Source organism: Myotis daubentonii, chromosome 10, assembly GCF_963259705.1.
Source record: "Myotis daubentonii chromosome 10, mMyoDau2.1, whole genome shotgun sequence".
In the NCBI taxonomy this organism is placed as follows: domain Eukaryota; kingdom Metazoa; phylum Chordata; class Mammalia; order Chiroptera; family Vespertilionidae; genus Myotis; species Myotis daubentonii.
In genome coordinates this window covers 44,286,925-44,314,197 of record NC_081849.1, presented here as the reverse complement: position 1 = coordinate 44,314,197, position 27,273 = coordinate 44,286,925, and the positions used below count along the sequence as shown (strand labels likewise).

At 37.3% G+C, this 27,273-nt stretch overlaps 1 protein-coding gene across 10 annotated transcripts in view; it reads right to left on the bottom strand.

The window, feature by feature from the left end:
- ADAM22 (ADAM metallopeptidase domain 22) overlaps positions 1-27,273 on the bottom strand; it is a 184,783-nt gene that overhangs the window by 97,842 nt on the left and 59,668 nt on the right. For all 10 annotated transcript variants that reach the window (XM_059712222.1, XM_059712223.1, XM_059712224.1 and 7 more), the window contains exon 4: positions 4,319-4,385. In XM_059712222.1, the coding sequence (XP_059568205.1) occupies positions 4,319-4,385 (67 nt within the window). The remainder of the gene's footprint in view (positions 1-4,318; positions 4,386-27,273) is intronic.

The following is a 27,273-nucleotide window of genomic DNA, read 5'->3' as shown; positions in this document are numbered from 1 at the left end:
AGTTGATAATGATGTTGATTTTAATTTGCAACCTCAAGATAAATATGACTTTGTTTGTGCCTACTGACAAAAAAAAAGTTCTTTCTTAGAGTTTTGCTTTGATCTCTTAGATCCTTTCATTCACTTCAGTCCCAAGAGAAAAGCCAGTTAAAAAATTCATACAGCTCTTACAGAAGGTGTTATGGGCTGAATTGCATTCCCCTAGAAGTCATATATTGACATCCTAACCTCCAGTACATGAGACTGTAAACATATCTGAACATAGTCTTTAAAGAAGCAACTAGGTTAAAATGAGGTCATTTGGGTGGGCCCTAATCCAGTATGACTGGTATCCTTCGAAGAAGAAGAAGAAATTAGGGCACAGATATGCAAGAGGGAAGACCATGTGAAAACACAGGGAGAAGACAGCAAAGGAGAGAAGAAACCAACCCTGTTGACACTTTGATCTTGGACTTCTAGCCTTCAGAATTGTGAGAAAATAAATTTCTGTTTAAGCCACCCTGTCTGTGGCACTTGGTTATGGCAGCCCTAGCAAACTAATACAGAGGGTAAGAGAAAAGTTAAAACAAAACAATAAAAAATCCTACAATTATACAAATTTTTGATTCATAATGTCTAGTGAAAAGAAAAGCTTAAGAAAATTGAGTCATTAGTAAAGAAAGAACTAAGAGATTCCATGTAAAAAGCTAAGCACAAAGGGCTACTGACTTTGAATTGATGGGCAGTATTCAGCACTTTCAATGTAGTTCCTGGAGCCCTGGTCAGTGTGTCTCAGTGGTCAGATCATCAGCCTGCCCACCAAAGGGTCCTGGGTTCCTTTCTTGGTCAAAGGCACGTACCTGGGTTGCAGGTTCCAAGCACATACAGGAAGCAGCCAATCAATATGTCTCTCTCACATCAAAATCTCTTTCTCTCCCCCTCCCTCCCTCCTTTCCACTATCTCTAAAAATCAATGGGAAAAAGATCATACTTGGGTGAAGATTAATTACAACAAAAAAAGTGGTTCCTGGAAAAAACAGAGAGGAGAATTTTGAGTTTTGAGTTAAATTCTCTAATTCATTTTTTAAATGAACTGGAAACAAATAGAATGATGGGTGAGATCAAAATGGTTTTCTTAAAGGGAGTAATGTCCTCTGGCCAAAGTACTGAAATGAACTTTGGATTATCATTTCCCTGGTTGGATACGGTTAGGGGTTAGATTAGACAAACTATCAACCAAGAAAATGCAATTCCCAAAGACAGTGGGGTAAAGTCAATGCTCTGGGTGTTATATATACCCACGGAGCCTAATGAGCTCAGAGCAAAGTAAGCTTTGTTGATTAAGTACAAGTTTCCTGAAAAGGGATATTACTGTAGAGACCATAGATAGCTGTTCGCTGGACCTGCCCTCCATGCTCCTGCTTGCATTTCAGCATTCCACTGACAGACATAAATAGAAACAGAGAGTGAATTGCCTGTTTCCTTTCGTCTTTAATTTAACAAAGAAATAAGATATCCTGTTTATTCTGAAAAACATCATACAAAATTGAGAAGCGAAGCTAAATAAATGGGGATGAGAATAAAAGGAGCCCAGAGATTCTAAATTTAGGGAATTATTTTTCTGACGATAGCCAAATGGCTCCATTCTCCTGTGTCATAACTAGAAGAAGCCTGGCATCCTTTCCGAAGTAAGGCAGATATAAATCAATCAACCTTCCAATTACTTAACCTTAAGTTTAGAATAACTTTCAGAGGGACTGGCATAATTATTATATCTAGGTAACTTGTAAACATTAACAGACTTTGTTTTAAATCTTTATCTGTCAGAGATGTACAGTTCTATAAAAATGTATTTGTTGGAGAAATGTCCCAATGTCTGGAATGTGCTTTTAAATACAACACACACACACACACACCATACACACACACACACACACACAAGTAGAGATATAAAAGACTGTCAAAATGTTTATAATTGTTGACACTGGAAAATGGGTATGTGGGAGTTCATTATAGTATTCCTTTCACTGCTATATATGTTTGAAAATTTCCGCAATAAAAAGTTTTCCTCCATTTAGTTAACATATCATTAAAAAATCCAATTTGTTTCATGTCATCACTTGAAGAGAACAATGTAATTTATTTTAGTTATTTACTTATATAGAGTTTAATTCAAATAAAAAAGTTTTATGACAGTAATATATTTAAATTGAAAAGCATAGAATATAGGCTTCGAGAGAAAATAACTTGGGGAAATATTTACAATATTAGAGGCCTAATGCACAAAATTAGTGCAAGGGGCTTGGCCCTTGTGGCCCCAGCTGCCTCTTGACCCCACCCCAGCCCCCTGGTCATTCAGGAAGTTCATCTGGAAGGTCATTCAGCTGTCCAGTCTAATTAGCATATTAGCTCTTTATTATATAGGATGATATAATGTTTATTTCTTAAAAGTAAGATATAGCCCTAACTGGTTTGGCTCAGTGGATAGAGCATCAGCCTGCAGACTGAAGGGTCCTGGGTTCGATTCCAGTCAAGGGCATGTACCTTTGTTGCGGGCACATCCCCAGTAGGGGGTGTGCAGGAGGCAGCTGATCAATGTTTCTCTCTCATCGATGTTTCTAACTCTCAATCCCTCTCCCTTCCTCTTTGTAAAAAACCAATAAAATATATTTTTTTAAAAAGTAAGATATAATGTTGTATATATGTTTATGTATACTTATATATAAAAATATAAGTATGATCAACCGAAGGACTTGTATGCATGCATATAAGCATAACCAATGGACATAAGACACTGGGGGGTAAGGGAGGCCAGGGGATTATCAAGGGCGGGGGAAAAAAAAAAAGGACACATATGTAATACCCTTTGTAATACTTTAAACAATAAAACAATAAAAAAATAAAAGATACTATGGTTCAGATAATGGGCTGAAGGCTATATCACACTAATGCTAAGTAGAAAAAAATCATTAGCATTCCTGAAATAAATGTTATATAAATTTTAAATATATATATATATATATATATAAGTATGTGCATAGAACAAAACAACACTAAAAGGAAATACACCAAAATGAAAACAAAATTTACCTCAGTAAAGTTTAAGGGTGATTTTTTTTTTCTTTTTTGATATAGTTATCTCTACTTACAAGTTTTCTAAAATGAGTATGCATCAAATATAATCAGAAAAAGAAAGCAAATATATATAAATAGCAATAGAATTATGACAAGGCAGAATAGGTAGTCTGAATACTGTTCAAAAGAAAATAGACAATTAACTAAAACTTGCTACCCTAAACATTGAGCCTAAAGCAAGCCTTTCGTGGAGTTCAGTCTCATATGCCCTAAGATTCATCAGTGTACTAGAAGAAAACAATATACATTCTTACGCCTATAATTGGAGAAGGCTTTTTATTTGTGTGGAATCTTTTCAGAACTTACATGACAAGAACTAGGATCTTGAGATTACTGTTTTCAGAGTTTTAAAATTCCCTGGGACTTCCCATTAGATCTAATAAGTTCATCATTTTATCAGGGAAAGTCATTCCCAACAAAATAAAAAGCTATGTATACCCTGACCCAAGATTTCACCTCTTGGTTCTCAGTGCTAACCTTAAAAGCAAATTTCAGAAATTATTTTCTTTGATATAATTAAAAAAGAACCTCTTGCAGCAATATTGATTCTATAAAACATATCTCCAATGACTCCTACAGTGTACTTACAATTCTTTTTCTAATAACTAAAGGTTTTATTTTATTTTCAAAAGTAATTGGTAATATACTTTCTTGCTAAAAAATTTTTTTTAAGATTTTTAATTTAGCCCTAACCGGTTTGGCTCAGTGGATAGGGCGTCGGCCTGCGGACTGAAGGGTCCCGGGTTTGATTCCGGTCAAGGGCATGTACCTTGGTTGCGGGCACATCCCCAGTAGGGGGTGTGCAGGAGGCGGCTGATCGATGTTTCTCTCTCATCGATGTTTCTAACTCTCTATCCCTCTCCCTTCCTCTCTATAAAAAAAATCAATAAAAATATATATTTAAAAAAAAGATTTTTAATTTAATTTCAGAGAGAGAGGATGAGAGAGAGAAACAGCCATTGGCTTCCTCCTGCAGGTCCCCAACTAGGATTGAGCCCCAAACCTGGGCAAGTGCCCTGACCAACAATCAACCAACAACCTTTCTGTGCATGGGACAACACCCATGAAAGGGCTTGATAACATTCTTTGTTATAAAACCCCCCAAAAGGTACATTAGATGTATCACTGAAAGTATTAAAATGGTAATCAGTATTCAAAAGATTCTGAAAAAAATCTTCCCGAGAGGGAGAAAAATTTTACTTACTTTAACTTCCACCGTCTTCCCTCCATGTTCAATGTGTCTCTCTATGTATTCAGAGGACAGCAAATCACTGCAATAACAAAATAAAGGATGGTTAAAGAGGACTAGAAAATGTAACGCATTTGAAAATCAAGTTTACCCATACCAGCTTTAATGATTCATTAACTCCGACTTTAAAGCAAAAATAAAGCTTTATAGGACTCTCTCTCTCTCTCTCTCTCTCTCTCTCTCTCTCTCTCTCTCTCTCTCTCTCTCACACACACACACACACACACACACACACACACACACACACACACACACACCAGCCTAGTACTTCTAAAGGGTTACTGGTTGAACTGACTATACCACCTGTCACCTCCTTGCTTAGCAGAGCTGATTCCACTGAACTTGTTGAGGAGTACTGGGAAACTACCGGAAGCACACCATTATTATAAAGACATCTTCCCTTTTTGCTTTAGCTTTTTATCAAACAGTTTTAACTTGCTTCCATCCCTCACCATCTCTTTATGTGTTGTGTGTGATATTTTATCTGACAAAACATTAGTTTCCATCACAAAAATAAAAAGGGGGCAAAGAATGCTAAAAGAAATGTAATGAAATATAGCATTAGCAATAAAATAATTCTATTCTGAAATCTACTAAACAACAAACTTCTCATAGAATTTTAAACTATTTGCATCATCTTAAATGCACTTCTCTTTAATTCCATGTATGTGGAAAAAATGTCCCACATACTTTAATGGAAGTACCTCAAGACACAATTTACACAAAAAGTATTGAAGTCTATTATTTTTAAAGCACTAAAATAAAATTAACATTAATAGAAATAATACAAGAAGCTATAAATTTCTGTGGACCCTGGGACTGGAGATAACTACTAAGAAAGGCTCCTGGTGGCAAACTGAGCTCAAATTTAAAAGCAGAGCCTTGCAGCCATGTCTAAAAACAGGGCTCTCTCATTCAAACCGCACTGAACAGCCTGCCTGCACTGTGTTCCTGCCACCTGAGCCAGGCCTTATAAAGCAGTTCCTGGAATCCTATTTCAACCAATAAGACTGGGGCTTACCTGGTCCAAATGGAACCATAAGGCTATATCCTTATTAGCATCTTCACCAACCTATCAGAGTGGCTCCATGCTGATCGGTCCAGACAGTGCCTTTTGGACCAATCAAAGTGTGAGGATTTGGAGTCCTCATTTGCATGAGGACAGACTAATCAGAGACTGGGGCAGAGACTTCCCTCTATATAGGTCAGCACCTCTCTGGCTCAGGCAGAGCACTTTCCCTTTTCACCAAAGGCTGAAAACTGGAGTTGAAACACCTAAGACAAAGCACCAGACTTCTCACCAGACCAGAACAGAACAGAGCAACTGGAGCAGAGCAGGCAGAGCAGAAGTGTCTAGCCTAAGAGGGGCCTTGTCTGAGGACCGCCTCGCCCCAGGGCTGCCTCACCCCAGAACCCGTCTCACAGCCCTGCTGTTCCACAGCTGTGCTGTTTCATCATTGAGCTGTTTGCACTGAATAAAGTTTCTTTTTTCACCACATCCCAAACTGGGGATCCCTGCTGGTGTTGAATTGATGCCAACCATCAGTTGATATTCTAAATCTACTCCATGAATAAACATTCAGCCAATTAAGAAAACCTTTTTCACAGTGTTCTGAAGGTCACCACGCCAAAATTGTCCCAATTATAAAATAAAATAAAAAGTGCATTTCTGAGCACACAGTCCTCCCATGGTAAGCACCATAGTTACAGTTGCTTGAAATGTAAACAAACTGATCAAATGAGAGTCATATTAACATAGGCACCATAATCAGTTTCTACAATGTCTGATGCTTACATTACCATTTGGGGAAAATATCATTATTGTCTACGCCCTTGTTTCATTTGTCTTTGGAATACATTTTCCTATTGATTTTTTAAGGAGGAACCAGCGAGGGTGCTCTAAGCTGCAAGTTGCAGAAAACACAACTACACATGGCTCAAACAATCAGGACATTTATTTCTTATTAGAAATTTCAGGACTGGTGTAATGTGAATTTGCTTTTGTAAACCTTCAAGTCTGTTAAATGAATAAATTTGAAGTTTATAATAATGTAGGCAAACACTCTTAAGATACTTAAATATAGATAAGTAGCTAGTAAGCAAAATTTCGTTAGACGTGGGTAAATTGCATTGGCTGTATAAAGTATAGGTAAGAAAATCATGTATGTTTTACACATGGATAGAAAGATATTTAATATTCATGATGCACCTGGTTAATAAATGTTTATGATATAATAAATATACAAAAGACACTAAATAGCCAGGATACAAATTCAACCACCTATTGGTGACATCCAGGGCTCAGGATTCCTCAACTTCCACGCTAATGACATTTTGGGTCAGATAATTCTTTGTCTTGGGAGTACCTTGTGCCCTGCACTAGTCTGCATTCCCACCAACAGCACACAAAGGTTGCCTTTTCTCCACACCCTGACCAACACTTGTTTGTTGATTTGTTGATAGTAGCCATTCTGACAGGTATGAGGTGATATATCATTGTGGTTTTAAGATACATCTCTCTGATGATTAGTGATGTTGAGCATATTTACATATGTCTATTGGCCATCAGTAGGTCCTCTTTGGAGAAGTGTCTATTCAGATCTTTTGCCCAATTTTAACTGGATTATTTGTCTTCCTGATGTTGAGCTGTATAAGATCTTTATATATTTTGGAAAGTAACCCCTTATCAGATGTATCACTGGAAAATATGTTCTTCCATTAAGTGGGTTCCCTTTGTTTTTTTAGATGGTTTATTTTGCTGGGCAGAAGCTTTTTAGTTTGATATAGTCCCATATGTTTATTTTTTTAGGATAGGTGTTATTTCTTCTTTGAATGTTTGGTAAAATTTGCCTATGAAGCCATGGGGTCCAGGACTGTTTGTTTGATGGGAGTTCTTTTTTGTTACTGTCTCAATTTCATTAGTTGTTATCTATTCAGGGTTTCTGATTCTTCCTGATGCAGTTTTGGAAAATTGCACGTTTCTAGGAATTTTTCCATGTCTCCCAAGTTGTCCAATTTGTTGGCATATAGCTGTTCATGGTGATTTCTTATAATACTTCGTATTTCCGTGATATCAGTTGTTACTTCTTCTCTTTCATTTCTGATTTTACTTATTACTGATTTATTACTCTCTCTATTTTTTCTTGATGAGGCTGCTTAAATAATTGTAAATCTCATTTGTATTTTCAAAGAACCAGCTCTTGGTTTCATTGATCTTTTGTACTGCTTTTTTAGTTTCTATGCCATTTATTCTTTGAAACAAAATCATTTTTTAAAAAAAATACAAAATACCTCTCAACAACATGCTCACATATTCAATTCCTAGGAAGATGTGAGCATATAAAGGGCACTTGATCCCATGGCACTTCAATTCTTATTATGAAAACAAGAAAATATAAGGAACAGATCTGAAGGCAATGTATTATTGAGAGCCTCAGTAAATGGAACTGACAGTAGGCACATAGAATGCACAAAAAGAAAAGATCTCTGAGAATTAGAACAGTCAGGTCAGGGTTCATGAAGGCTGTAAGACTTCATTCTTAGAAGGTGGATAGAATGGAGAGGCAGAGAAGGACATTTCAAATGAGAGGAATAACAAAAGCAGACTTGTTGCAGAGGAAACACGACAAGTGACTCCAGAGGTAGTGAAACGATGAGCCTATTTAGAGTTGAGGGTTCAAGTTGCGGAAATAGTACTAACAGCTAGTATGTGTGGAGGCCTGTGTGCCAGGCACTGTGCTAGGTGCTTTAAATGCATTAGTAGCTCACTAAAGTATACAGACAACTGTTGAGGTAGGTATACATATGATCCCCTTTGGTAGGCAAGGAAACGGAAGTGTGGAAAGGTCAAGTGGGAAGCCCAGCTGGTCAATGATAGCACCAGATTCATTCCCAGGTAGGTCTCCTTCCTAAGTCCATGATTTGAACAACCACATCTCTCTTTTAACAGAAAAGCATAAAAAGAGACTGCTGGGGATTTTATCATAGCCAATGTACATGAAAGGACTATTCAAGATGAAAGTCCTATTAAAAATAAGCTAACTGCAGTAGGTAGAGATGATTAGCAAAGAAGATTCATTATAAAAGTGTCTCTATTTCATGAGTTAGAATGAATTTCTCCAACTTAGGAGAGATTTGTGAAAAATGCCACATATTCATCTATCTGTGTGCTGTCAGGATAAGAAATCTAATAGAGTAGATAAGATGGAAATTTATCAGCACTTTAAAAAAGCCATCATCATCATCATAATCACAGATGATATGTAAACCTATTACCCCTAATCCAAAAAGGAATTGCTTCTATGTTTATTTTAAATTACTTTCTTCAAATAATGGAATTAGCAACAGTTTAACTATGAATTAAACTGCAGTTTAATATCTGAGAGTTATAAAGGGCAACAATATGACTACAACTTTGCAAAGCATTTAAAATATTTACTTTTTAATAGACTGCATATTGTTTAGCTTCGCTATTTTAATTTCAAAAAGAAATACTTCTCCTTGGATTTAATGCAAGCCATATTGTAGCAACAAGAGCAGTATATTTGATTTCTATAATGCACATGCATAAAAATAGATGAATAGAAGTATCTCTGATGCTGGTGATGGAAATTATTTTCCCTGGGCTCTCTTGTACTTCTAAATGGTATGCATACAGATGGAAAACTCTCCACAATTTCCATCCACATATGGACATGTGTGGATATGCATGGATGGAGTTGAAATGCTCTCCTTAAAAGTATTTTGCTTATACCTTTATTCAACGTTTTCACTGATTCAAATAGGAAACAAATGTATATTTCTAAGTGTATGTTTTTAATAATATGGAATGCTATAAACTATACCATGAAAAGTAGCTAATATCCATGTTTCAGATAAGAAATGGCTCTGTTGTTGGAAATTGCAGATTTGAAATACAGTGTATACAGCTACCATCAAGCATTCAGAGGAGAAAAACACAGGTCAGCTACTTGAAAAGTGACCTTTGTGTAGAGAAGTGAATTTCATCCACCTTCTTGCTACTGGTAGCAACAAATTTCTCCTTCCACGGCTGTGGAATAGGCTATTAATATCCTCAAAACTAGATCTGGTTCACCCAGGAAATAGGGGGGAAAAAACACTGGTGAATGAAGAAGATAATTAGGGCCTAAAACACATCAAACACTTTGAGATTGGGTTAGAAACACATTTCAGAGGCACTCACGAATAAGACATTATCCTGTGGATTTATGTCTATCACCAAGGCTCCCTTAATGGAGGCAAAATGTCAGCCTGACCGGAACAAGTTCAAGAAAGACTTGAATTAGATGAATACAATTACTGACGGAGCCATGAATCTTTTTTTTTTTCCTAAGAGAAATGCTAAGTCAATCAAGAGAAATGAAGACTGAGTGTATATGTGGGTAGAGATAAGCACATTAATTTCCAATTCCATTTTAAACTCCCTCAGATCAAGTACAAAGCTAGAGGGTCTAAAACACAGTAATCTATGAATATATGTATAAAGAATGTTCTCATATAATGGTCTTGGTTCCAAATTAAACACACAAAACAGCTGTCTTCAAGAGTCAGTATTTAATTTCAAATCAGCTAAATACCATATCAACATCAACCACTGATTTCAAAATAAAACCAAAGTTTACTTCTTCCTTTTTTTTCCTACAAAATGTTCTAGCTTATATAACGTATTTGTAAAAATCATGTGAATTTTTAAATCTCAGCCTCTGTAAAATAGGATAAGACAGAGTATCTATCTTTCTTACATCTTACAGAATAAATAGCCTAAAATTAGTAATGGGCTCTGCTTTATGCAAAATGTATGAAAAATAGTGACTTCCCTAAAGAGATACTTTTTTTAAGGAGATACCTTCTTTTGAGATTGGGAAAAAATGGTTTAGACAACAGAGAAAAGAATACAAAATAGATATGACTCAAAGAAAAGCTTTATCATCAATTTTGACACACCAGCAGAATGCAATTAAGAAACCTCTTTATTTATATAGAAACAGATGCTATTTATAAATACATTTTAGAAAACCAGAGTAGAAACACTGTTTTCTTTATTCAAATAAGAATCTACATTTTTTCTTTTCTTAACAGATTTCTTCCTAAGAAAAATAACATTTCAACTGTGATTTTGCTCACGCACATACACACAAAGCAACTTAGAAGAAATGCTGTTCCTCCAAAGGTCAGAGGGTGAAATAGGATGAAAGCCATCATTTGATTATTCACCAGAGGCAATTATGCTTATCTGGGATGACAGCTGAAGAAAGTCACCTCACATTGCACCTTACCTGGACTAGCTTAGGGGGGTGGGAAACCACCATGTATAATTGTATAGAATTTTATAACAAAGAATAAAGGCAAAGAGTACTTGCTTGTATCTCTCAATAAAAACGTAGCAGTTCTCAAAATAACCTTAAATTTCCCATTGAAATATGGTTTCATTGTGGGAATTGCTTACCAAAAAGCATCAAACACAGATTTAAGATGCAATTAGTGGAGTAGAATGTAGATGAGTACACAGTAAAACATTTTCTAGGTGTTTAAAAAAAAAAAAATATATATATATATATATATATATATATATATATATGTCCTATCTAATAAAAGAGAAATATGGTAATTAGCGTACGACTGCTACCCTTCCCATTGGCTAATAATCGAGATATGCAAAGTAACTGCCAGCCAAGATGGCGGCCGGCAGCCAGGCAGCTGGAAGCGAACATGAGGCTTGCTTGCTTCAGTGACGGAGGACTCCAATGTTCTCCGCCTGCCTTGCTGGCCTCTGAGCTTGCAGTTTGAAACATTGTAACAAATATAGCAGCTAAACAAAACCCCAGAAACTTGCTTTCAGCCGGCCAGGATCTCAGAGTTGGAGTTATACATTGTTTCGATTATAGAACCCAAACAAACCAGATACCTGCTTTCAGCAGCAGAGGCCTCAGAGCTGGAGCCAGAGCTAAAGCTGGCCCAGAATTTAAAAAAAAAAAAAAAAATGAGCAGTTGGGAGCTTCAGTCACCCACCAGCCTGAAAACAGCCCTTAGCCCCTCACCCAGACTGGCCAGGCACCCCATTGGGGATCCCCACCCTGAAGGGTGTGTGACCAGCTGCAAACAGCCATCATCCCCTCATCCAGGCTGGCCGGGCACCCCAGTGGGGACTCCCACCCTGATCCAGGACACCCTTCAGGGCAAACCAGACAGCCCCATCCATGCACCAGGCCTCTATCCTATATAGTAAAGGGGTAATATGCCTCCCAGCACCGGGATCAGCGGAGCCCCGAGGCCTCCCAGCACTGGGATCAGTTGAGCCGAGAGGCCTCCCGGCACCGGGATCAGCGTGACAGGGGGCAGCGCCCAAACCCCCTGATCGCCCTGCAGCTCTGTGTGTGACAGGGGGTGGGGCCACAACCTCCCTATCTGCCCTGTTCTGTTCATGACAGGGGAAGGCGCCCCAACCTCCTGATCAGCCCTGCTCTGTGCCTGATACGGGGGAGCTCCCCAACCCCTGATAGCCCTGCGGCTCTGTGTGTGACAGGGTGCGGTGCCCCAACCCCCCCCCACACACACACAGGCCCTGCTCTGTGTGTGACAGGGTAGAGCCATAACCTCCCCATCGGCCCTGCCCTGAGTGTGAGAGTGGCGGTGCCCCAACCCCCTGATCAGCCCTGCTCTGTGGGTGATAGAGGGCGGTCCCCCAACCCCCTGATCTGCCCTGCTCTGTGTGTGACAGGGGGCGGTGCCCCAACTCCTCTATCGGCCCTACTCTGTGCGTGACAGGGGGGAGCTCCCCAACCCCCTGATCGACCCTGCTCTGTGCGTGACAGGGGGGAGCTCCCCAACCCCCTGATCGACCCTGCTCTGTGCGTGACAGGGGGGAGCTCCCCAACCCCCTGACTGACCCCGCTCTGTGTGTACAGGGTACGGAGCCCCAACCCCCTGATGGGCCCTGCTCTGTGTGTGACAGGGGGTTGCGCCACAACCTCCCCATCGACCCTGCCTTGAGTGTGACAGGGGGCGGTGCCCCAACCCCCCAATCGGCCCTATCCTGAGCGTGACTGAGGGTGGCATCGCAACCTCCCAATCCGCCCTGCTCTGTGCATGACAGGGGGCGGTGCCCCAACTCCCCAATCGGCCCTGCTCTGAGCCCGACCAGGGGCTGCACCTAGGGATTGGGCCTGCCCTCTGCCACCCGGGAGCAGGCCTAAGCCAGCAGGTCGTTATTTCCCGAGGGGTCCCAGACTGCGAGAGGGCACAGGCCAGGCTGAGGGATTATATATATATGTGTATGTATATATATATATATACACACACACACACACATATATATATATACATATATATATACATATATATGTATATATATATGTATATATATCGATATATAGAATTAGTAAACTTTTCATAAACACACACTAATGACATCTTAAACTTGTACCCTATTGATACCACTTATGTTAGTAGAACCATCTTAATGGCATCGCTTGACTAACTAACGCTGACACTCATTACCATACTTGCTCCCACCTACCTGTGGGAAGTAGCATTCTAAGACGTCCCTTTGATTCCCACTGGATGGTGTATACACCCTGCATAAGTACTTCCCCAAGTGTGGGCTGGACTGTGAATATGATGGGATAACATTCCCACGATTTTGTTACGGTATATGGAAAAAGAAATTTTGCAGATATAATTAAGATCCCTTATCAGCTGACTCAGAGTTAATGAAAAGGGAGAGAATATGGAGTAGACCTGACTTACGCAGGGGAGCCCGCAAGCAGGCCAGGAAGCAGTAGCAGAAGTTCATCCACAGGCCTGGAAAAGCGGTAGCCATGCAGTGCCTACGGAAGGGACTATGTGTCAATGACCTGAGGATGACCTTGAGTTGCTTAGAGAGGTCCACAGACAACAGCTAGCACGAGCACAGGCACCGCAGTCATACAGCCAATTCTGAATTCTGCCAATGACCTGAATGACCTTGAAACACAACCTTGAGCCTCAGATGCAATCGCCTCCCCAGCCAGCACCTTTAATCCATCCTGAGCAGAGGTCCCAGCTAGTCTGAAAATGATCTCCTGAACCATAGAAACAATGAGAAAACAAATCTATGTTCTTTCAAGCCACTAAGTTTGGGGCAATTCATTACACAGCAATAGAAAATTAGCCCTAACCAAAATTCTAATTTTCTCTTTACCTCATCATCTGCAACAGATTACTTAATAAGCCTGGATGTCTGAGGAAGCAGATGTGTGAAAATCCGGGAAAAGACCTGTACAAGGGGAAAGGTGATGAGCTTAGTGACGGACATATTGATCCTGAAGTGATTACAGAAAGCCTGGCCACTTCATAAACACACACTCATAACATCTGAAACTTGATGCCACTTATGTTAGTAGTATCTGTCCTCTCTCATGAGGTGTAGGGAGAAAACTCACGAGAGAGGACAGGTTTAGGAGATATCTACAGAAATAGATTTGAGCTATGATAGTAACAGGGAGAAGAAAAGACATTGACTCAGGCTTGGATGTGCCCATTTTGAGAAGGATGTGATATTAAAAAGAGAGGAGAAAAGGAAAGATAAATTAGGATTTTAAGAAAAGAGTTTTAATGATGAGAGAATCTACCTTTTCAACCTTTCCAAATACTTAAAGAGAAGCCAAGGACAGAAAAAGATTATTAAATGTGAAGACAAGTATGTTGCTGGTAACGTGCCTGACAGCAGATTCAGTAGAATAACACTGGCAGAAACCAGAGAGTGAGAAAATGAGAAAGTGGTTCATTATTTTTCCTTTTTATACATAGGTAACAAGTACCAAATAATCATCATCACTGGCCATTCTAAAAATGAAAATACACATACACAAAGAGAACGAAAAGAGCCTTTCAAGTATAATGCTATTATATATTCTAGTCCTGAATTTGTCAATATTTGGGGAGATGTGGGAACAAAATCAGATTCAGATTATAACTATCCTAGGGGCATTATTTGTTCTCTAATTTAGAATTCCTCCTCACAAACTTGATTATGGCTACCATCATCTGCAGATCCATGGTTTTAGGGAAACAACGGAAACTGTCCAGGTGGATTAAGGAACGAATGTATACAATTATGTAGAACAACAAAGATGTACTTTTATGTTTATGTGACATTTTAGGAGCTTGCTTATAAATAAAAGCCACAGTATAAGTTTTCATCCAGGGATTTTATAGTTTATAAGGCAATGAATATATCTGACAACCATAAGCCAACATGTTCTGAAATTAATACTATAGGTTAAATTTTTTGACAGAAGAAACTAATTTTTTTATAATTTTTTTATCCTAAATCAAAATAACCTAATTGATCATGGAACTTATCCCTTCATAGTCTGTATTCTCACCCACAAAAAGATGAAAAATATTTCTCTGTCCATGGGACATGGAGAATGCTAAAAGTCATACTTGCCAGGGATTGAGTTAGATCCCTGGGAAACAAAAAGAAATACAAAATGTTATGTGATTTCTCAAGAGATGCAATCAAGTGCTCACAACTCCTGAGCATTTTCAAATGAGCTGAGATCAATCACTATGTCCAATGTTCATGGGATGTATAAAACCGCTAGTGAGGTACAAGGTGCAGAATTAACCCATTGCCTTTTGTTTTCTGAACTGCCCAATAGACATTTGAGACAACTATAAATATTGGCACAAAGTTTCCCACTGAAAGTCTTAAGGAGGTGGCCTATATGATTATAACCATCATAGAAAATTTAGGAGATCTAGTTTTATGAAAAAATTCCGGTGCTGGGGAGGGAGATGGAAGGGCAGGAAAATCATCCAAAAGCTTCTTACAAAGGGAAAGATGGTGGGAAAGATATTACATCATGATTTTTTCACTGATCAGAACTGGGTTCAAATGTTAACTCATACAAACAGTCATGAAATAATAAGCTCTCATACGTAGGCAAAAAAAGGATAAATGAAATCAAGGCAGACCTAATGGAAATTACAGCAGGCAGACTTAATAAAAATTAGACAGTAGGGTAAAAAGAAAATCAGTAAGTGCCCCCTCACCTTTCTCTCTTTTTTCTTTCACATGTGAACCTATGCTTTAGGTTTTCATTTCCCCCCGACAGAAACAGAGTAAATGGAGATAATTTGATACAATACATGGGATAGAGCCAATAAATAATAAAAGCTACATTTATATGAGCAATTTTTTAAAAACTACTAGAAACATTGTAGCTACATATTTCCAAATTTTAAAACTATCTCAAATTCACTATAAAATTAAATTACAAAAATGCTTCTACTCTTTGATCCATTGCTTAGACTTTTTCTTAAAGAAATAATACCAGAAAAAGAAAAGCTTTAATACACAGTTTATGTTTATAATAGCATCATTTACAAAGTCCAAGACTGGAAATAACATAAATGTTAACTCCTTTGCAAATTATGGAACATTGGCAAATTAGATCTTATGTAGCAAAACTGGATACGCAATATATGGAAATGTCTATGGCAAATGTTAAATGGAATGGGCAGAATATACATTCTAACTATGACAATGATATAAAGTATGTGCATCTGCAATTGGAAAAATAAAACAAGAAAGAAATGAAGAAGGAATAGCCAGTTGTTTTCTTAGGGTGTTAAGATTTTATAGGAGAATTTTTTTCCTTTTACTAGTTATTGTTGCCATAAATTCTGAACAATCTTTTACAAAATAATCCTTTAAAAATGGGTGACTAAATCAGGAAAAATTTACACTTTGTCCTCATTTACTTCTCATTGCTTAGGTTGGGAAAAGGGATAAGGGAGATTAGTTATGAAAATCAAAACAAACTAAGGATAGGCTCAATTTATCCAGAGATTTACACATCAAGAGAAACAGATACAATATTGGCTATTCTAATGAACTGCTAAAGTAAGGAACCTTTCTCATAGCTTTAGTCTGTGGCTGGCTGATTGTACTGTTAGTGTATTGTTAATATGTCACAAGTATAATAAATTATAAGTATGGTGGTAACATGAATTGCTATGTTGAAACTGGGATTACAAAAAATATTTTGTATCTTTATTCCTTTTAGTTTCTGCACCCAGTCCTAATTAGACTGCTGCACAGAAAAAAAGTATAATTTTGCCCATCAAAAGAATTAAGACAATGAAGACATTTACCCTAGAAGATTTCTGAACATTGGGAGGGGCAAAAAACCTTGTATGAATTATAACACTGGATTCCATTCATTATCAGTTTCCTAAAGAAAAAAAGGTAAATACCCATGCAGGTAATTATTTCCAAATCTATCAGAAGCATAAAAATACTGTGCTACTTATTTTTCATTTGCATTCATATTTAATTTTACCAGCTAGTAGGCAACTTACAAGCCTTCTGCAACAATAAAGATTATGTAGTGATTATATTTAAGTATTATCTACTTGCAGTCTCCTATAGAAAGACCAAGAATATGTGGAGATAAAACAGATCCATATTTTTCCAGACATTCTGTCTGTGCTTTTATAGTCAAACTAGAACAAGCAGGTTAATTCTTAGCTTATAAAACCCAGAGTATGGCATCCTAGTTACTAATTCAGAAGCAGGATTTTCTGACACAGGTATATACTAACTCACTGTGCCTGGCATGTGCTGGTAACACTAGCCCAGCAAACTTATCCCCTCACTCTGGTAATAATACCCTTCCCCTTCCTTTGGGAAATGGCTTCACTATTCAATGAATGGACTGTTAATCATGGGATGAGCTGCTAGTATTATGATTTGATCCAATAATGTGACCAAGCAAGACCAATCAAATTCTTTCCCTTGGATTTTTATATATTCTTAAGTGGAGAAAGAAAAGGCTTCTTCCTACATGGTTTGCTGGCTGGAATGTTAAAAAGTCTGGTTCTTTCTATAACTAGAGTGTTGTTCTCAACATGAAGAACACACGTATTAAGAGAGAATGGAGCTGACACAGAGAAGAATCAATAAATTAAAAGGTGAATATAGCCATGCCTGAAGTCAGTTCCACCCCACAAATGTAATTCCTGTAAATAAACATAAATTCTCTGTTTTGTTTAAGTTATTTAGGTTTTGGACACTTGTAACCAGAGTCCTAAGAAAAAGAAAGTAAAAGGAGTGGAAGTAAAGAGTTGACTCATCTATTCCAGTCTAACAATGCTTTCCACTGAGCAACTATTGCTCCACTAATAGTTTCAGTAGTTTCCTTGCCCCTGTGCCTTATGAAAGAAAAAAGTTACTTTTTTGAGAAAAAGTAAATGCTACTAGGAAATCATACCATGAACTCACTCAGTGATTTTTTAATATTAAACTATTTTTTTTCTCTCAGAAGAATATTTGGCCAGAGGACAGAGTACATAAAGTTGGATTCCAAAATATGACAACCGTTCACATAAAAGAATAATTTTATGATAAAATTTTTTATCATAAGTGTACTTAGTTTTATTTATCAAGGCTACCTACAAGTATACAGAAAATCAATAACAATTTTCACACAATATAACATACTATAAAATTTCTGAACAATTTTGAGTAGAAAATAAATTCTAGGCAACTTTTTCATTGACCCAAATCCTCTTTATCACTTAAGCAAAACATTTTTCTCTAGATTACATACAAGTGAAACATTCTCATTGAACATAAATCTTCTTACGAGCTGGCCATAGTGGGATTTCTTGACCACGATCCCACTATTTTATATTTCAAGGATCATTTAGCACATATTAACCCATAACACTAGAGAATTTTACTTTGCAAGTTACTGAGAGCATTTGAATTTCACTTTGACCAGGCTGTTGAACCCTAAGAATGCAGAGGTCACATTAAAATTATGTAATGAGGAGAAATTCCAAATGCATCAAACTTCCTGTAGACAAATGTGTTTAGTCTTTTATGACACAAGGATCTCTAAGAGGATTTGATGAAAGCCTTGGCCCTCCTCTCCTAAAAATTTCACATGTTAAAGGCAATTTCAGGGGTTCCTGAAATTCAGTGCCCATCCATGGAGCAAGTTAGGAAACTGTGTTTTAAAGCTATTGAAAAGTCCATTTCAGAAAAAAAGTCTATAATCACTTGTCAGAAAAGAAGCAATATATTTTTACATGGTTTATTTCTGAGCCAGCTCACTAACAGGAAACATAAGGCAATAATGCAAAAACCTAACCCACTTAGAAGTTTTAAGGCCAAAATGGATGAAACAAAGCACCTAGAATACAGGAACAGGATATGTGTCATCTTATCTTGAGTGACCCTCAGCAAACCTTTGGCACATATTGGTAGATCCTTCCAAGCAACAAGGTTTGCTTTAGGCAAATGTTGAAATCTGTGAAAATAATTCCCACCCTCAGTTAACTTTAACAGGATTTAAGATGTCTGGGGACTCGTGGTAAATGGTTGCTTTCACAGTGGGGAACTGGGTGCCAGGGCAGGAAAGAGACTTCCCCCATACTGATTTTTGTGCTAGGTATCTTCCATTGGCTTCTTGAGATCCACTTGCCACCCAGCTTGTGCCCCAGCAGGTTGGCCTGTCTGGTTAGCATCACGGGTTTCCTGCTCTCTGGCCTCTGGCTGGGTTGGACATTGGAAACCAGGATAGATCAGTGGGACAGGAATGAGGACAAAGTGTTTATTTCCTGGCTTTCTCACTCTAGGTCCCTGGAATTGGCTGTGTCTCTACAGAAGATTATGGCTTCTCTCAAGGGCTGACAGCTGTACAGTAGGAATGGCTCCCTTCATTCTAGTACCCATTCCCTTCCCTCCTTCCCAACTGGGTTGACACTAACAAGCCTCCATTATAGTTTCTTTACTTCCATGCTTTTGTAAATAGTTTCATTTACAAATAAATAGGAATAATCCTACTTGGAATGCCATCTCTTCTCCATTGGGCCCCTGATTGATTCACTCTTTTTCACATTTTAAATTATACACTATATGAATACAAAATAAATAAATTTAGATTAATTTTTCTTAAATATATTTTTATTGATTTTTTACAGAGAGGAATAGAGAGTTAGAAACATCAATGACAGAGAAATATCGATCAGCTGCCTCCTGCACGCCCCCTGCTGGGGATGTGCCCGTAACCAAGGTAAATGCCCTTGACCGGAATCGAACCTGGGACCTTTCAGTCTGCAGGCCGATGCTCTATTCACTGAGCCAAACCGGTTAGGGCTAAACATTTTTTAATATATATTCTTTTGAGTAAATACATCTGCAGGACTTGGTGACCACGTGGGCCTATTGCATTGGGAAGCAGTGGAAAGAGTCAAAGTCTTAATATAAACTCACCTGGTAAAATTTCAACAGTACTGCCAAGGTAGACTGGGATAGTGAAGGAGGAAGTGAGACCAAGGGCAACACAACTTGGAGGAAACGAACAAGGACAACAGTTTGCTCTGCTCTTCCAACAACAGCCTGAAAGTACAAATCACAAACCCATGCACGTGGCAGACATGAGCCCTCCCTTAAGAGTGGAGATGCCTTGTGGGGGATAGCAGCCTCCAACGAAATGTTACATGTGGTTACGGCACCGGCCTCCCTCTTCCTAGCACACCATGGGCAGAGCAGAGCCATTTAAACACCTACTGTGTCAGGCTTTCGCCAGCCAGTCCCAACTTTTCACATTGATAATTAGAGCACACACCATGGGTAATACTTGATGCGTGCTCATTAACACCACACCAATAAGCATGAGAATGCAGTAAGTCCTGGAGGTGACAGAAAAGCCCTTTCTGATCAATCATTAGTATTCCCCAGAAAAAATTTACTATCCACATAAGAAATGGCTTTCACTTTTCTTCGTGAACTCTTATAAATGCTCAGGAACTTAACACTTAGTCCGTTTTCATCAGTAATATGGAGGATGGCACAACACTAAAGTTTTTATGGCTTAAGGTTTAATCTTTTTTAAGAACAAAATATATTTAAAAGTAAATTCTGTCTTAAGAATTTCAAAACCAGTATGCTAAAATTTTAAAAAAGGGCTAATGTATCTCGTCCCTAACTCAATGATACATTGCTTGAAAGAATTTTTTACCATATAAATTTGGAATGCTAATGAAGCTAATTGGTTTTTATAGTTTAGTAGTTTACACATTTTATATTGATTTCAGAAAAGAAAATCATTAGGCATGATATAATATAACAGCATATCATTATATATATTTTGATATTACAACTAAGCACAAACTTTTAGTAGCAACAAGCTTAAGTGCTCATAAGCTATCTATCAAAAGGAATGTGCTGATACTACTTTTATCCATAACTTTATGTAAACATTATTATAACCAATCATTTCTTGCAAAGTGATTATGCAATTTGCTTTCTAAGATTACTATGTAAGAATCAGAGATATTTGTTGCTAAGAAGCCATTGTCCACGACTAAGAAACCATTTAAATAGTATTTGACCTTCAGGGGTTTTCATGTTCCAAGTTTGTGTGCCTGCAACAGGAAAACAGCAAGTGAACATGCCATTGGGAATCTTAAAGAGTGAATTCAATTGGAAAAATCTTTCTTTGGAAAGAGTACTTTCTTCCTTTACAGTGTGCCTTATTGTCAATGCATGCTGCAAATATGGAAAAAGGCAATGCTTTCTATTTCTACCCAATTACATAATTTATTTTATTAGATTTGAATTCTCTATTTTTTATGTAATACGGGTGTTTTTCTGTTCTACTTAGTGTGAACATGCTAATTGGGTAGAATAGACTAGTGATGGGGAAAAAATCTAGATTACTTAATATAATGTAATGTACCTGTTACAAAATAAAAGGTCCCTCACAGAAGAGTTTTATTAATGACACTGCCCCGTAATGGTTCTCAGCAATGTTTTAAGGAAGAACAACCGTAGAAAAAGAGACTGTGACATCCAGGACAAAGTGAAACAACAGGAAAAATGGTGGTTTCTGGGTGCTACAGTGTGGATCTTTTATTTTCAGAAGATGAAAGGGAGGCATAACCAGTTCTTTCATAGCCACCTGACATAAGTAATCTACATATGAATTAGTACACAAATAAACATGTGTTATTTCTCAAGTCATTTTCATTAACATGGGATAATAAATACCAACCCTGGACAACAGGTCTTTATTGAATAAAGGGTCAAGTTTGGAGATCTGAATTAAGAGATAACCTAAGAACAAAATAAAATACTACCTCAATGGGACCATCTCAGAGTCTTCGGGGAATGAGCAGAAAGTGGCAGTTTACAAGGTCTCTCCTTGATCTCCAGATACATATGAAGGGAAAAGATGTGGGGGAAACGCAAAGCTAATATATTTTGTATTTTTTTGTGAAAAAAATACAAGCAAGAATAAATATACCTGCATGCTTGCATTTGCAAAAAAAAAAAAAAAAAAAAAAAAAAAAAAAGGAACAACAGAAAAGAAACAATGACAAGAAAGTCAGAAATTAATAAAAATGGTTACTTCTAAGAAGGGAGGAGTTGGAAACTGGGTGACACTTCTCTGAGTATATACTTTATATATTTTATATAGTTTTTAACATGATATATACCTTACATATTTCATAGAATAAATTAATTTTTTAAAAATGCCAGCTGTTGGGAAACAAACAACCCAGTTGGTAGTATAACTAAACAGAGAAAATAAATATTTAGAGGGAATTCTGAGAATAGTACCTTGACTGTATTTCCTAAATGGGAAATATTCTAAGACCCAATGAAGATACAAAGTAGTCTTCAACTACCACTCAGCAATTTTATGGTTAGCAGGAAGTAATTATGTTACTGTCAAGAACTATGAATTTCATTAAAAGAAAAAATGCATATTATAATTTAATATATTGTGATGTACCTATTGATAATTCTCATTTTAAAATAATTCACAATTTTTAAATCTGTCCCCTAAAAGAGCCTAGAAACAATACCCCAATAGTAATAAATACATCTAGGACCTAGATTTCAGTCTCTAGAGCAGTGGTTCTCAACCTTCCTAATGCCACAACCCTTTAATACAGTTCCTCATGTTGTGGTGACCCCCAACCATAAAATTATTTTCATTGCTACTTCATAACTGTAATTTTGCTACTGTTATGAATTGTAATGTAAATATCTGATATGTAGAATGTATTTTCATTGTTACAAATTGAACATAATTAAAGTATAGTGATTAATCATAAAAACAATATGTAATTATATATGTGTTTTCCGATGGTCTTAGGCGGCCCCTGTGAAAGGGTCGTTCGACCCTCAAAGGGGTCACGACCCACAGGTTGAGAACTGCTGCTCTAGAGCCATTTCCCATTTCTCTAGGAGGAGTGAACTTACTGTTTCGTCTTGTTTGTGTTAATATCATTCATGAAAGCTGTAACCTTTGTGAGGTAAAACCCTAATCACATGACAATAGACAGAAAGACAGAAATATAACTAGAAAACATTACATACCCTGGCAAAAATCAAGACGCTTTAGGAAAGTGACTTTCATAATATAATTTGCATAAGGATCACTTAGAAGCTGTTTAAAATATAGATGTCTAAGTCCCTCCACCCTAGCAAGTCTATCAGGTCTGGAAGGGAACTCAGGTCTCATTTTTAACAATCATCCCCGCTAACTCTGATGAGAATAATCTGAGAACATACTTTGAAAAAGAAATAGCTTTAGACAAAAGTATAATAGACATTTTCCAGTTCTATCATTCCTTCTACATTTATTACATATGAGGAAAAAGTAAGAAAGAGCTGAAAATTGCCACCTCATGGGAAAGGAAAAATATACAACTATTAAATTTATTCCAATATGTACACATATATAACCTTGATCAAAAATAAAAACTCAAGGGGGAAACATAATAAATGACTGCTCCAACTCACAAATTTCACTAGCATGAAACGAAACACAGATTTTTAGATTACTAATAAAAGGAAAATACATGACAATATTAAGCTTCATCATTTGTTGGGACATGGCGCTTGAAGAAAAATCCAAGCTGCGCGGCTTCAGAAGTCAAACTTTCAATATTTCCTGGCTTTGCTTAGCTTTGGTAAGAAGGCATTTAATGTACTAAGATGAAATGTAATGGTTGGAGGTCTGGTTCCATTGCCTCCTCCAGTTTCATCAGTGCGGCTTTTTTATTTGATCCAGCATATTCCTTTTACCACTTAGTTTCTCTTAACCTCTTTTCTGAAACCAAATGCTTGCAGCTATGCATGCCTATGATGATTGATTCCAAATGTACAAGGAGGAGTGTCAGGAACGGTGGAAACAGCCTAGTTCCATGGACAGAGCCAGAATCCACAGTTCCTTTGCTATTATATGGCATAATAAGAGGGAATTATGTAGGCACTTTACTACTCTCTTTCAAGCTCTTTAAAAGCACAACAAGATTTATCTACTTCATAGTTAATGAATGTTTATGAAATGCTTCCCAACGTCTCTGTCTGCTCAGGCTGCTATAACAAAACAGACTAGCGTGGCTTAGACAAACGTTTATTCCTCACCGTTTTGGAGGCTGGCAATTCTGAGATCAAGGGGCCTGCAGATTTAGTGTCTGGTGAGCACAGCTCTTCCTAGCTTGCAGATGGTGGCCTTCTTGATCTATCTTTACATGGCAGACAAAGGAAGAGCTCTGGTCTAGTCTCTTCTTTTAAGGGCACCTATTCCTTCACAAGAGCTCATTATTTCATCTCAACCCAATTACCCACCAAACGCCACATCTCCTAATAACATCACATTGGGGTTACAGCTTCAACCTATGATTTATAAGGGGACACATTCAGTTCATAACACCAATCCTCAGATAACATTTATGAGGGCTCAAACCAACCAACATTAACCCTTAACTGCTTCTGAGATGGTTTTTAAAGTTCTTTTGATCTCCAGAAGAATGGTACATTCAGTACCCATAGTCTATTTCTTTTTAATTAAATCTTTGGCACTTTATTTAGAGTGAGAAGAAGTAAGGGCCAGAGTGTATGCTGAACTATTAGATGAGGTTTCTACCCTATACCAATGATCACCGCATAGACCAGAACATATTTAGTCACTGCTCTATATGGAAATCACCTGGGAAGGTCTACAAACTTGAAGATTGCCAGATCCTCCCTCCAGGTCTACTGATTCTGAATCCCTGTGAGTGCAACTTGGTTTGGAAATCATTTCATCACAGTCCCCCAAGTGATTCTGCTATCGTCACTCTGAGAACTGGCATTTGGGGATCACTAGACACCAGGTAGCTCAATAGAAGGATGACTTGGAAAACGTAAATAACAAATAAAGCAGGGAATTTATTTTTATTTACAGGAATTATATTTGTGGGATTGAACTGACTTCAGGCATGGCTACATTTATTGTCCTTATATGTATGTATACCTGATATAACAGTCATAGTAAAGCACTTTAACACCCCATTGACATCAATGGATAGATCTTCTAGACAGAAAATAACAAGGGAACAGCAGCCTTAAATAACACAGTAGACCAGATGGATTTAATTGGTATTTTTAGAGCATTTCACCCCCAGTCTTTCCAAGTGCGTATGAAACATTTTTCAGGACAGACCACATGTTAGGCTCACACATGATAGGACACAAAACAAGTCTCAATAAATTTAAGAAGCATCTTTTCCAAGAACAACAGTATCAAACTAGAAATCAATTACCAAAATAACCCCCAAAAACTGAAAAACACAAAAGCGCACGGAGGCTACATAAAATGCTACTAAACAATGAATGGGTTAACAATGAGAAGGAAGAAATCAAAAGATTTGAGACAAACAAAAATGAAAACACAACAACCCAAAATCTATGTAACACAGCAAGAGGAATACTAAGAGTGAAATCCATAGCAATTATGGCCTACCTCACTCAAGAAACAAGAAAAATCTCAAATATTAAATCTAACCTTATACCTAAAGGAACTAGAAAAAGAACAAAGCTCAAAGTGAGTAGAAGGGAGGAAATAATAAAAATCAGAGCAGAAATAAACAAAATAGAGTATAAAAATCAATACAAAAGATCAATGAAACCAAGAGCTAGTTCTTTGAAAAGATAAACAAAATCAACAAACCTTTAACCAGACTCATCAAGAAAAAGAGAGGACCCTAATGAATAAACTCAGAAATGAAAGAGAAATAAAACTAACATACAGAAATACAAAGGATTGTAAGAAAGTATTACCAACCACTACATGCCAACAAATTAGAAAATCTCTATGAAATGGATTAATTCTTAGAACCATCAAATCTTCTACAACTGAATCAGGAAAAATCATAAAATCGGAATAGACAGATTACAATTAATGAAATTGAAGCCATACCCTGACTGGGTAGCTCAGTTGGTTAGAGCATTGTCCTTAAATAGGCCAAGGTTGCAGGTTAGATCCTGGGTAAGGGCACATAAAGAATGAACCAATGCATACATGAATGAGTGAGACAACAAATCCAGGGTATCAAACTAAGTTAAGTCAGCCAAAGAAAGAAAAATACCATATGATTTCACTTGTATGTGTATTCTAAAGGACAAAATAAATTAACAAACCAAAAAGAAATAGACTCATAGATACAGAGAACAAACTGATGGTTTTCAGGTGGGAGGGAGTTGGGGGCCTGGATGAAAAAAGTGAAGCAATTAAAAAGCACAAATTGTCACAGGGATGCAAAGTACAACACAGGGAATAAAGTCAACAATATTGTAATAACTATGTATGGTACCAGGTGAGTACTATTAGGGGGAATCGCTGTAAATTATATAAATGTCTAACCACTCTGTTGTATACCTGAAACTAACATAAAACAATATTGAATGTCAACTGTAATTGGTCAAAACAAAACAAAACAAAACAAAAAAACAAGTAGGCACATCACCCAAGATTGACCAGTCGTTTCCAAGGATGTTTCCAAATAGAAGCTGCAAAAGAAATTCTGCCTCTTACCATAGAACTCCACACTACTTGCAATTAATTTTTAAGGGGGAAAAAAGCAATTTTCAAGAGTAGAGAATGAAATTAATATAAAGAAACAGAAATGGAAAAAGAAGGAAACAGATAAATATATGTGAAGCTGGCCCAGTTGGTGTGGTTCAGTGGTTGAGTGTCCACCTATGTACCAGGAGGTCATAGTTCGATTCCCTATTGGGGCACATGCCCAAGTTGCTGGCTCGATCCCAGTAGAGGGCATTCAGAAGGCAGCTGATAGATGATTATCTCTCATCATAGATGTTTCTATCTTTCTCTCCCTCTCCCTTTCTCTCTGAAATCAATAAAAAAAAAATTTAAAAACTAGTCTGCCACATTTGGTCAAACAGTTAATTAACTTACCCCTAATGCCTTGGCAGGGCCAGACCAAATTATTTCACAGGCCATTCCCCACCCCTGCAAATGATTTCTTCCCAGTGAAGTAGGGCCAGAGAGAGGTCTACCCTGAACCTAAGAACCTAAGCAAAGTCCTCTCACCATAGGGATGTGCCCTATGATGCCTAACACTGAAGAACATGGGTAGTAAAGGTGAACGTTTTGAAATAAAAGCTAGTCTGTGGGGAAATTTTCCAGTCACCAATTAAAATTATAAGCAGAGGATTCTTATCACTGATGCCTAGTCAAAATTCAAAGTGCTCTCCTGTAGGAAATGTATTAAATATAATCTCACTATATATTTTTTTCCTCTCACAAAGTTTGAATGCACCATATTTAAGTGAAATTTGAAAAGACAATTCAATAAAACTGGAGAAAATTATGATACCTGATTTGGATATATAAAAAGGGCACATTCTGTTGTCATTTTTACATTTATTAAACAGCTAAAAGAAAATTCAGAATAATTAATGGAATCTGAAGCAAACGTAACAAGGAACAGTCATATAACCAATTGAAAGTATTTTGGCATTGAGAAGCTAATGTTATATATTTTTTCCAGATTGCACCAAAAGCAGCAATCCCTCAAAAAGAAATAAAAAT